This window comes from Aethalodelphis obliquidens, unplaced genomic scaffold (assembly GCF_003676395.1).
Source record: "Aethalodelphis obliquidens isolate GAN/ISIS:26980383/991018 unplaced genomic scaffold, ASM367639v1 scaffold14, whole genome shotgun sequence".
In the NCBI taxonomy this organism is placed as follows: domain Eukaryota; kingdom Metazoa; phylum Chordata; class Mammalia; order Artiodactyla; family Delphinidae; genus Aethalodelphis; species Aethalodelphis obliquidens.
In genome coordinates, this window is record NW_020837958.1 from 3739421 (window position 1) to 3751986 (window position 12566).

The 12566-nt window shown below is 53.6% G+C and overlaps 1 protein-coding gene across 1 annotated transcript in view; it reads right to left on the reverse strand.

Moving 5' to 3' along the window:
• The window catches only part of CREB3L1 (cAMP responsive element binding protein 3 like 1), a 35085-nt gene that overhangs the window by 6785 nt on the left and 15734 nt on the right, over positions 1-12566 (reverse strand). The window contains exons 2-7 of the mRNA XM_027114871.1: positions 8753-8981; positions 5498-5682; positions 3136-3214; positions 1176-1333; positions 403-552; positions 190-248 (exon numbers count right to left, since the gene is read on the reverse strand). Coding sequence (XP_026970672.1) covers positions 190-248; positions 403-552; positions 1176-1333; positions 3136-3214; positions 5498-5682; positions 8753-8981 — 860 coding nt within the window. The remainder of the gene's footprint in view (positions 1-189; positions 249-402; positions 553-1175; positions 1334-3135; positions 3215-5497; positions 5683-8752; positions 8982-12566) is intronic.

Genomic DNA, 12566 nt, shown 5'->3' on the forward strand with positions numbered 1-12566 from the left:
TGCGGGGGCCAAGCAGGCACAGGCTCGGGGGCAGCCCCCAGACTCACTGCTGCCCCCTTAGCCCTGCCCACCAGCATCCTAGTCCCCGTGCCCACCCCCGCCCCTGTGAGAGAGGGCTGGGGCGAGCAGGCCAGGCTGGGGAGTGGGGCCCAGGCCACCCAAGCCACCCACCTGCCCAAGACCTCTTACTTCTTTTCTAGACACTCCACGTACTCCTTCTTCTTACGGCGGCTCTCCTGGGCCGAGATCTAGAGGGGGAAGCCCCCAAGCGGGAGTTACCACAGCACATATCCGCTTCCTGGGGCTCCCCAACTTCAGGGCTGGCATCACCAAGGGAGCAGAGCCCTCCCCCCCCGAACCAGGGAAGCCCCAGGGCAGGGGCAGGGCCTGGCTCACGCTTACCTTGTTCTTGATTTTCCTCCGGACCCTCTTTAAGGCCTTCTCCTCAGCTTTGGTGAGGGGGAGTTTCGTGGGGATGGGGTAGCCCTCAGCAATCAGGGTGCGCTTTTCCTCCTCCGTCAGGAGCAGTGGCCCCGACGTCCCCTGTAATTTCTGTGGGAAGGGGGACACGATAGTTAGGAACCAGACAGCCCTGCATTCAAATTCCAGCTCTGCCATTCACTCTTCGCGTGACCTGGGCAAGGCACTCAACTCACTGAGCCTTGGTCTCCTCATCTGAAAAAGGGGCGGATCTGAATTAAATCCAATAACATGTATCAAGTGCTCAGGACGTTGCTGGGAGCCTGGATGTTTGGCCCTCCGTATATTGCTGGGGGTGGGGTGGTCCCGAGATCCCATCCTGGAACCCACAGCTTCAAAGCTTACTTGTCCAGGGCCCCCTAAACAGCACCCACCTCAGACACCCACCACCTCTTGGGAGGTTCCACACCCATCCCAGTGGATTCTGGGCCTCCTGAACATTGTTCTCCAAACAGTGCCCTTTGGGGGCAGCCTGGGCCATCCCCCTGAAGGTGAGGAATGTCAAGTTCTAGTCCTGGCTCTGCAATAGCGTGGGTTCGGCAGGCCTCTCTACCTGTTTCCTATTTACCCCAAGGCATGATTAAAAGACTGTCACTCCCATCTGCCGGGCAGGCACCTCTCTGAATTCTGATGGGGGTGGGGATCAGGCACTCAATTCCTTGACTCTAGGGTCAATCCACCCCCCAGCTGCTTACGTGAGGGGCAGTGAGGAGCGGGGAGGTGGAGATGGCTGTGGAGGAGCGGGCCATGGGCCGGATGGGGCTGGAGGGGGGCAGAGAGCGGGGACTCTGGGAGCCGTCACTGTCACTGCCATGGCTGCTGGGGGGCGTCGGAGGCATCTGCACCAGGTCCTCTGGGGAGAGCAGGAGAAGCCAGGTTAGCAGGGTGGCGCCCCAGCTCTGGTCGCACAGAGTTCAGCATAGCACGGGCCTAAGCCAGCCCGGAATGACTGTGGGACTGGCTTCTGGGGCCTTGACTGCTATAACATCGGAAGCCCCTCTGCCATGTCAGAAAGATGAGCTGATGTCCCAGAAGACAATTCCTGGGTGCCACCCCATCTCTGACTCTGCAGAAGCCTGGCTCCTTTAAGCCTGGTTCTTGGTGGGGATATCACAGAGGCTGGATTCTTGGGGTCCCTCCCCTACCCCTGACTTCACAGGGCTCAGGATCTTTGAGCCTTCAACTTGGCAGCCCCAGGAGGTGACTGGAATCTGCCCATAGCAAGACCCGTGGGGATCAGGCTGGGCAAGCCGCAGCCTCTGTCCCTTTCTTTCCACTGCAAAACCCCAGGGTGTCCATTTTCATCCTCAGGGTAACAGGACAGCAGGCACTGGGCTTTCAGCAGACCCACCAGGAGCACTGCTCTCCCCAGCATGCCTTCTGTGCTGCCTCTCTGAGGCCACAGCATCAGGAAGATTGACGCCCTGCAGGTGGTCAGGAAGAGGCCTGGGCGGAGCCAAGAGGACCAAGAGCCTTGCTGCAGGGAGAGCTCCCAGGCCAGCACAGAATGCCCAGATTTAAGTCCAGGTGCGGGAACCTGGAGCTGACTGCACCGCAGAGCCGGGCTGAGGCTGGCAGGAGGAAGCACGGCATCCTTCCGGGCTCGACCCATGACTGCCTCCTGCAGGAGTCGCCTCTCCCTTCTTTGGCTCTCATTTGCCTCTTAGGGATGCTAGACTGTAAAGACCACCGAACTTGGACTCAGAGAGACCTGAGTTCAAGTCTTGACTGTGGCACCCCACAACTGTGTGACCTATAGTTATGTTTACTTAACCTCTCCCAGCCTCGCTTCCCTGCTGAATGGGGGTGAAAGGACTCCTTGCACGGAGCCAGGAGGATGCAATGGGCTAATGTATGGGAACACGCTTTATGAATTGAAGGGCACTCTACAATGTAAGGTGTTTTCACACTGGTCCCTTTCTACCTCCTGTTAATTCTGTATCTTCTCTCAGAGGCTGGGACCAAATGGAGGGTGAAACTTGGGCCTTATTCATCTTTCTAAACCTTGTGGTACTTAGTCCAAGGCCTGAACAAGCACAGTAGATGCTTAATCAATGTTTGATGAATTAATGAGGTGGGATTGGAAAGATTCAGTGAGCCCTTTCTCTTTCTGGTCAATCCAAGAAGCTTCCTCTGTTCTCTTCTCCCCTGTCAGGTCTGGGGATGTGCTTTCAAGGCTCCTGGGGATCCGCCATCTTTAATCCATACACTGCTGTATAATTGGTGGTTTGTCTGTGGTTCACACTACTGTGTGATCTACTTGGGTACAGGGACTGTCTTCTCTCTCTGCTTCCCCAGCTCCTGGGACTAGGAGATGTCCAGTGAACTCTAGTTGGATGGATGGATAAGTGGATAGATGGATGGATGGACAGATAGATGGATAAATAAGTAGATGGATGGATGGACTGATGGCTATAGAGTGGACTTCAATGAATGAATGATGGGAGGGGTGAGAAGGTGTTGATAGTAGTGATGACAGCTGTAGATTGTGTAAGAAGGGGACTGGAGGGATGGAGAATGGGCAGGGTGGGGAGGAGAGAATATTCTGGGGAGAGGTGGGAGGTGTCGAGGGAGATGGGTGGGCCGGACCAAGGGAGTAAAGAATGTGGTCTGCCCAAGACTGGAGAGGAAGAGTCCCTCTCTGGACACACTTACCTGGTGTCACTTTGAGGAACTGGTTTACCTCCTGAGGCTCTGCTTTGATCACTGGCAGCTGAGTCATCTCTCCCGGGGCCTGAGGAAGAGACAGGTCCAGCTCCGTCAGCTGCCCTGGGGGCCCCGTCCCCACCATGCCATCCGACCTCCCTCTCTCCCTGGGCCTGGGGGTCTGCCCTGCAGCATTAAGGAAGTATCTGGGCCCAGGGTTCCAGGCACATTCCAGAGGAGCAGAGGCAAGTTCTCATGCTTAGAGAAGTCAAGTAGACCTAAGAAAAGAGAATGGTGGCCAAGTAGCATCGTTTAGCCTCTAAGCTCAGAGAAAGGAGGGCCTCCTGTGGCCTCTGAGGCCAGGGCCATCTTTCTGGTGGAGGCTGACCCTACACTGACTGTGAGCCCATGTGGGTTGCCATGAGGACGGGAGGTAATGTCTGGCAGGTTGTAGTTGTTCAATAAGCAGTAACAACAGCACAGACGAAGGAGGCATTAACTGGCTGGGGGCCCAGGGAAAGCTCCCTGAGCAGCTGAAGTTTGAGTCCTGATGTATAAATAGGAGTATTCCAGATAAAGGGTGGGGCAGTGTGTAGATGAGGGGCGAGGCATTCCAAGAAGAGGGAAAAGCATCTGCAAAGGCACAGAGGCCAGACAGAGCACAGCTTAGATCTGGAAACTGCAAGTATTAAGGGTGTCCAGAGTGCAGGGGTGTGTGTCAGAGGTGGAGTGGTGAGAAACAAGACCAGAAGATCTGGGGGGAGGGTGTGGGGAGGGGGTGAGTAGAATCCAGACAAAGAAGTTTGAAACAATGAGGAACCCCTAATGGGTTTTTAAGCACGGGACTGATAGAATTAGATTAATGCTTTAAATAAACACGCATTCCTATTTCTTTATGCCATCCCAACTTGCTGTTCCAGAAAGGACATCAACAGGCATGGCTTCCTACACACGAGGACCAACACACATACAAGGGGTGATCTCTTTGAGAAGGCGTTGTGTTGGGTGTTGGATTTCAGGGCCATCTCTCCCCTCCAGGTCTGCAGCCAGCAGAGAGGTCATGATATCGTGGGTGGGACCCAGAATCCCGAATTTAGGCAGGTGAGTAAGAATCCCAGGAGGTTAAGGCTGGCAGGGACCTTGGAGATTCCCTAGTCTACATCCCAGCTCAGGCCTCCAGTGACAGATGAAGGGACTGCGATGCAGTAGGGTGACAGCTCTCATGTGGGTCCCACGCTCATCATTGTCATACCAACTCCTGGTTCCTGTGCCTTCCACTAGGGGGTCTCGGCCTCACTAGAGTGGAAAGTGTGGGCTCTGGGGTCTGGCGGCTGAGTTTGGAATGCAGCTCCATTGCTTCTGACTGTGCAATGTGGGGCAAGCTGCTTAACCCCTTCCACCTCAGTTTCCTTCTCTGAGGCATGCGCACAGCTTCCAAGACCCTGGCTGCCGCTGCCGTCATGCCTTCCCTTCCTGCTGTGGCGAGGGCTGAGGAGTCGCAGAGCCAGACCTAGAGGTGGTCCGCAAAGATCCTCCCCGTTTGCAGCCAGCCCTGAATCCTCAGGTCCCTGGTGGAGTAGGAGGGGCTGACCTTTCTCACTTTTGGTCCCGTACATTTTGATCAGGTGAGCTGCGTGGCCAGCAGGGGGCAGTGCCAGCCAAACCTTGACTCTAGGGATTTCAAGGTAACCCTCATGCTGTAGACTCAGGGGTAGGACCCCCTTAGCAGTAGTTCATGCTCCCATTTTACAGAGAAGGAAGCTGAGGAAAAAACAGGGAAGGCAACATGCCCAGAGCACAAGTGAGAGCAGAGCTGGGACCCAGGCAGGGCGTCTCCCAGGAGCCAGGGGTCTGGGATGTCAACTTTGGATTTACAGCCAACTGCTCTTATCTATACATTCACTGGGGTGAGGGCTGGCATGAGGGTGTGGGTTAAAAATACTCATCTCGTGAATATAAACAATTGAAATATGGCATAATTTTTATCTTTCCATTTAGGTGTTTCTTCCTTTTTAAAAATCCAGACACTCTGAGAAAATTAAGTGGCCTGGGCTGTCTCCTTCCCTGAGACCCTGGACTGGGCCCCTGATGCCCAGCCCTGCCTGGGTCCCTGTCATTTTTCTTCGGCACACAGTGAGGGCCCCAGCTTATTCCGAGGGTGCTGTGGTTTGAGCCCGTTCTAGGATGGTGAAGGGATGGCTCAAGGGATGGGCAGGGGTCTGGTCTGGGAGTTCCGACTCTCAGCCCTGAGGGTCACATTGCTCCCTGTTCACAGAGACCCTGTGTGCACAGGGCTTTGGATTGCTCTTCCCACAGAGACCCATCATCCCTCCTCCCTCCCTCAGCCCCTACTAACAGTCCCCAGGCTCACCTGGTGGGGGATGGGCAGCCTGGTCAGGGGGCTGAGGCCCAGCAGCGGGGTGGTGGCCATGGCGGCAGCGGCAGCCATGGCTGAGGAGGCAGCCAGAGGGTCCATGGGCAGCTCCGGGCTCTGCTCCTGCTTCACCATGACCGAGCACAGTTTGTGTCCCAGCACCCACGCTCCGTGTTCCATATCTAGGGAAGGGGGCAGGACCCAGGCTCAGGGGACTCCTAGAGCAGAGGGCTCAGCCCCTCTCCTGGCCTCTTGGAGCTGCTCTGGACAGGACTGTGGAGAGATGCTAGGGTATACTGGGAGGCAGGCGGAAAAGGGCAGGGGGCGGCGCTTGTGAGGTAGGAGGGCGGAGTGGGCTGGGGTCAGAAGAGGTGGGGGCATCTTCTTCATTCAGCAGTTTACAGAGTGGGCTTGGACAACAGACCCCTCCTGACTGGCTGTGTGACTTTAGGTAAGTTGCTTAACGTCTCTGAGCCTTAGCTTCCTCATCTATAAAAGTACCAGACAAGAAGTAAATGTTCAATAAATGGCAGCTATTGTGAATACAATTATTGTTATTCAGTAAACATCTGCTGAGCACCGTGCTAGGTGCTGGGCATCTGGTGAGAGTCACGAGCAGTTTAGTGCAGTTAGAACGCAAAGGGAAGGAGAAGATGGGGTCAGAGAGGCCAGCGGGGATGGCATGGCCTTGGAGCTGCGACTTTGTCCTAAAGGTAACAGGGAGGCACTGAAGAGTTTTAAGCATGCTCAGATTTGTAATGTTAAAAAAGATCATTCTGCCTGTGTGTGCAGACTGGCCCGGCAGAGGGAGGCAGGGAGACCCGCAGGAGGCTGTTGAAATTGTCCAGCGAGAGAAGGTGATGCACATGCTAAGGCAGTGGCAGTGGGGATGGAGAGGAAGGAACATACTGGAGATACATTTAGAAGGAAGAATCCACAGGACCTGGTGCCTGGGGGGGCATGTGGGGAGTGAGGGCTGATGCTCAGGTTTCCCAGGGCAGTTTCCACCTCGTGGGCCTCCTGGCCTCACCTGGGTCACAGGGCTGCTGGGCATCCCGCCTTTTCCTGATGGGTGCAGCCCTGCCCCTGTTGGCCCCAGCACCTGGCTCTGGTGAGGCAGAGGTCTGAGGAGCCAGCATGGGTGGGCTAGAGGGGACTCTAGCCTTTGGAACCCACTGTGGGTGGGGAGAGGGGTCAGCAGCTGCCTGATCCCACCTCAGAGGCTAGGCCCCACCCTGCTGGGAGGCTGAGGGCCTCAGTTCTGGGCTGCAGGCTGCCCCTGGGCTCCAAGAACACCCACAATCTTCCCAAATTACAGGGCCAGCCCGCTGGCCTCCGGGAAGCTGCCCCCTGCAAAGGACCCACAGACAAACTGCTCTAAAAATAGACTTGGGGTGGTGAAGAATTGCCGGGCTGGGAGGCTGTCCACCCCACATGCTACCCTTCCCCAGGCTGGGGCCTGACACCCATCGAGGTGACCTCCAGAGGCTGGGCTGAGGCCAGGGCACACAGGGAAGTTGAGACCTCCACAGCCACGAGCCCTGGAGCCACTTAAAGCCCCAGAAGGTGTCCCTGCCCTCAAGCGGCTGGATGGGGGCCGGGTACAAAGTCCCGTCTCTGCCCCTGGGGAATCGCAAAGACCCTCAGAGGCAGCTCACACTTCTTGCACTGAGTCTAATTCTAAGCTCCTGCTGCATATGAATTTGTGTATTTCTCCCACCAACCCTGGCGGCGGGCACTGCTCTTCTGCCCATTTAATAGTTGAGAAGATTAAAGTACTCACTCAAGACCATTGTCCTCCAAAGGGAAAGAGGAATAAGAGCCCTGTTCATGGTTCTAGACACGATAGTTTTAATAGGACTTTTATATACATAAGGAAATAGTCGCTAATTATATATATTTATATATATATATATATACATATACACACATACACACACACACACACATATGAAATGAGCTGGGCACTGACTGAGCTGGGTACTTTTCATATATATATTTTTAATCCTGGCCAGAATTCTCAAGATACCTAGTGTCGTCATTTTGTAATTGAGGAAACCGAGGTCCAGAGAGGTTAAGCAACTTTTTAAAGATCACACAGCAGCCAGTTGAGGCGCCGGGATGCACACCAAAGCCAGTATCCTTTAGCGCCCCTTAATGCTGGCAAGTGTGGTGGGTGGCATGGGTGTGAGGTTTAGAATCAGGGGGCCTGCTTGCTCCCAAGTCCCTGCTCTGCATTTTCTGTGTGCGTAACCGAAATAACTCAGCTTTCCCGAAGTCTCATTTTCCTTATCAGACAAATGGGGAGTATGATAAAGGTGATTCTGACCTCACCTGTGAGTTGTGAGAGACCAATGAGATGATAACACGAAGGTACTTTGTGACCTGGGGAGTGCTACAGAAATGTTTATTGTTATTCCCATTTGTAGATGAAGAAACTGAGGCTTATCAAGGCTAAGACATATGTCCAAATATGATGGAGCCCAAAGAGACCATTTCTAGGTGGGGCACAGTCTGGAGTTCTCAAATGTTGATCACCTGATAGGAAAAACTCAAAGGGCACTTTGCTTAAAAGGGAGGGAGGTGGGGGAGAGGAGAGCTTTAGAGAACCCTACCTTTGGCAATAAAAGTAGGGTGCAGGGGAGTTCCCTGGTGGCCTAGTGGTTAGGATTCCGGGCTTTCACTGCCGGGGCCCGGGTTCGATCCCTGGTCGGGGAACTGAGATCCTGAGATCCGTGTGATGTGGCAAAAAAAAAAAAAAAAAAAAAAAAATAGGGTGCAGGTGTTTCGCCCAGGTAACATCTCAGAGGACATCACAGTGTGAGGAGGTGGTAAGTTTCTAGAGTCTGGGTGACTTGTCCACATTTATTGTTTAATCCTCCCCTCCCCCCCAGCTGTTCCCTCTAAGGCTGGTTCCCAGACCTAAGCATGCATCAGAATCACCTGGAAGGCTGGATCCTCCCCACAGGGTTTCTGATCCAGCAGGTCTGGGTGGGCCCTGAAAATCTGCATTTCTAACAAGTTCCCAGGTGCTGCCCCTGGTCTGGGACCCACCCTTTGCACATCACTGACCTAAGTCAGCCAAAGACCCTCTTGAGAAATGCCCTTCTGGGTCTGACTTGCGGAAGAACAAAAAGGCGGGGGGCTCCTCTGAGAGGCTTTTGTGGGAGCCCCCTCGGGTCTGGTGTCCCTCCTCTGGGTCTGGTGTCCCTCCTCGGGTCTGGTACCCTGGGCCCCGCCACCCCTTCTTACCTTGGGTGGTATCCTCCATCTTGATGGGCACAATGGGGCTCTGAGGTGCCGAGTCACCGCTCAGGGAGTAGCTGTGCTCGGCCTGGATGCCCGGCGTGGGGGAGTCCAGTTCCATGTCCAGTAGAGGGCTCTTCTCGTCCAGCACGGGGTCATCAAAGAAACTGCTGAACAGGTCGTTGGAGAAGTCCTCCATGTTCTCTGCAAAGTGGTCCAGGTGCTCAGGGAAGTGCTAGCAAAGGGGGAGGGGAGAGGAGGGAGTCAGCTCACACTGGAAAGGGGGCGCAGATGCTGCTCTGGTGGTGCCACCAGCCCTGCCACCACCACCACTGTCCCCACAACCTCCCCATTACTCTTCCCTCCATCATTAATACCACCACCACCAACACCAACTTCTCCCCAGCCCACATCATCATACCAACTATTATCATTTCTATCACTACTGTCACCCCATCATCACATTACTGCCACCACCACCTCCACCACCGTCTCTAGCCTCTCTGTCAGTATCCTCAAGGGTGAGTCCTGGATGGTGTGAAAGAATCCAGGTGATAGGACACAGGGCTTTAGTGCTGGCTCTGTGACCTTGGTCAAATCACTTAGATTGCCCAAGTCTGTTTCTCAGTCCACCCTACTTCCTTCACGGGAGGACTAAGTACTAAAGATTAAGTGTATCTATGCCAGCAAGTTTGCATTCCAAAGGCAATATCAGTGACTTTTGTATTCTCTTTTGCTAGAATGCAAGGTGGTGAGATTATTGAGGACTCTGCCCCCCTCATTAGTACAGTCCCCATTTGTCCACATGCCTCCAGTGTCTCCCTTTTCCCAGCCATTCTTTATACCAAGAGATTAGGCTCCAGAGCCATATCATTTGGATTTGAATCCTGGCCTTGATGCTTCTAGCTATGACTCAGTGCCGTTCAAACTGTGGGTGGTGACTCATTAATGGGTTGTGAAATCAATTTAGTAGGTCACGACCAGAATTTAAGAAAAAAGAAAACAGAACAAAATAGAGTAGAAAAATATCAGAGTGCACATAGGGAAGTTAAATACTTGGTAGATTTTTTTAATCTCAGTTTTGTGTGTGTGTGTGTGTGTGTGTGTGTGTGTGTGTGTGTTCTTGGGAAGGATGTCAAATATATTTCTCAGAAACAAAATAGTCTGAAAAATATTGGTCTCCACGATCCTGGGAAAGTTGATTAATGTCTCTATGTTTCATTTCCTCCTTTGTACGGTGGGGATGATAATAGTTCCTATCTGCTAGGGTTATTGTGAAGATTAAACAAGTTAATGCATGTCAAGCACTTAGAATAGTCCCTGGTACATAGTAGCTACTCAACAAACCTCTTATTAGTAAAGCATCCAGTGGCTGGCACATAGGAGGTGCTTGTTTTTTCTCTCTAAAGAATTATAAATATGTAAGGAAATGTTGTTCATTCTTTTTTTTTTTGCTGGCCGCGCCACACAGTATGTGGGATCTTAGTTCCCTGACCAGGGATTGAACCTGCACCCCCTGCAATGGAAGTACAGAGTCTTAACCACTGAACCGCCAGGGGAGCTCCCTGTTCATTCATTTTTTACTGACTGAATGAATTTGCTGGGGCTTTGCTTCTGGCCCTGGGGTCCCACCTGGTGAGTGGGTAAGGACTGACTTCTGGAGTCCGGAGTTGTTGGCTTTCTGGCCTGGAATACTTGGAGCCTGTCCTAGTCTGGAAGGGATGAGCAGAAAAGCCCTCTGTCTGAGAATAAGATTCAGAGCCACATGAGCATCTGTGTTTGGGGGGCAGGGGATGAGCCCAAGCTCTGCAGATAAGCTTGCTTTTGACTCCTAGCTCACTCCTTGCTAAGTTTACTTCACTTCTCTGGGTCTCAGTTTCCTCATCTGTAAGGGGGAAATAATAGTTCCTACCTCACAGTGTTGTGATGAGGATCAAATATTTGTTAGGTGCTTAATGCTACCCTCATAGGATTATGAGGATAAAATGAGGAAATACATATAACACATGTATACAAATAACACACGTATGTATCTGTACAGCAAACACATGTAACACTGAGAACAGGGCCTAGAATGCAGTGAGTGCTCAATAACTGTTAGCCATTGTTATTATCAAAAGCCTAACTCTGGGCCTGAGGTGAATGGAGCCTGGAGCCAATGCAGGGAGGTGGCTTGGTCCTCCCCCCAAACAAAGCATGGATCAGAGAATCCATGATAAAATGAGTTCAGAAACCCATCGTCTTAAGTACTCTCTCCTCTCCCCGGCTTGTCAGAACTTACCATCCCTATCCTACACTTTTCTTGTGGTTTTAACTTTCTGAAGTGCTTTCATACACATTGTCTTATCTAATCCTTACAATTACCCAAGGAGACAAGGAAGTTGCGTATCTATATTTGACAGGTAGGGAAACCGAGGCTCAGGGAGCCAAGGAAAGCAGGGAAGCATCCACAACCACAGTCACACCCCAGTCCTCCCCCAATGGCAGCAGACGTTCCCCTCATCGGGAATTGCCTGCCTGTCAGACTGTGAACTCCCTGAGGTAGTAGGGTCTGGACTTGTTTACCTGCTGGGTCCCATTCCCTGGCCCAGGATAGACACTCAACAGCTATTGGTGGAGGGACAGCGCCTTGTACCCCAGAGGGCAACGCCATCAGTATGTCATTCGTCCCATCAGTGCCTGGGGTGAGGCAGTACCAGGAAGTCAGAGGCTGAACAAGTCTCCAAGACTGTGATCTCAGCCAAAGGCCATTTACAGTGTGCAATGTCCCCCAGCCACCTAGCCGGCCACAGTCTGGACTGTGCTAGCTACACCCTCAGCAGAGTCTGGGTCAGCCCACCTGGGGGCGCCCTCTCTCTCCCTCTGTCTCTGTCTCTGTCTCTGTCTCTCTCTCTCTCTCTCAGGGTCTCTGAAAGGCCTGGTGTGAGGCCCAGTGGGAGGGGGTTGTGAAGAGCCTAGTGAGTCAGCTGCTAAGGTATTTCTGCGGCAGCTGCTTCTCAGGCGATAAGGGTTTGCCAAGCCCTTTCCCCCGGGCCTGGGAGAGGAGAGAAGCTTCCTCCAGTCTGGGCCGGGGTCCCTAAAGGATTCCAGGCAGATGAGCCAGGTCCGTCTCGGAGACCCCTTTTGGGGTGCCCGCAGGCACCTGCTGAGGGAGATCAGTTGGTCCCTGCTTTGTGAGCAGTCCCACCCCACCTGCTGGAGACAGCAGCAAAGGCCCAGCAGGACAGAGCTTCCAGAGGGTGGGAGCCAAGTGGAAGGGGAGGGCGGCCAAGGGGCAGGCGGATTGGGGGTGGGGGACACTCAGAGAACCCAGTCCTCCTTGCTCAGGGCTTCCCTGTGTGCTGGGTGGACCTCTGGGGGCAACGGTGGGATGTCCCATCATCCCCAGGCCCACCTCCTGCTCATGCGAGCGTGCCAGAGGGCCTCCCTTTAGAGAGCTTTGAGCCCTATTTCTATCTGGTGTCTGGCCCCTCAGAGCAGCCCAGTTATGGCTGGTTTATACCATCAATTTAGAGGCAGAAGGGACCTGAGAAAGCCCATGGTCCACACCCCCTCTCCCCACTTGCTAATGAGGAAACTGAAGTCCAGAGAGGGACCTACCAGGGTCACACAGTGAATTGGTGATGCTGAGGGAGAGGTTATCCGCAGCTCTGGGGCTGCACAGGAATGTGGAGCAACTTCTCCTTCCTGTCCTCTCTTCTTCCTCTGTACCCACCCTCCCCCCAGCCCTGGAAAGCCCCCTCTGGAGATCTCAGGCCTCCTCAGCTTGAGCAAGGCCCCTTGTCCCTTCTCCCACCCCGCCAAAACCACACCCAGCTCT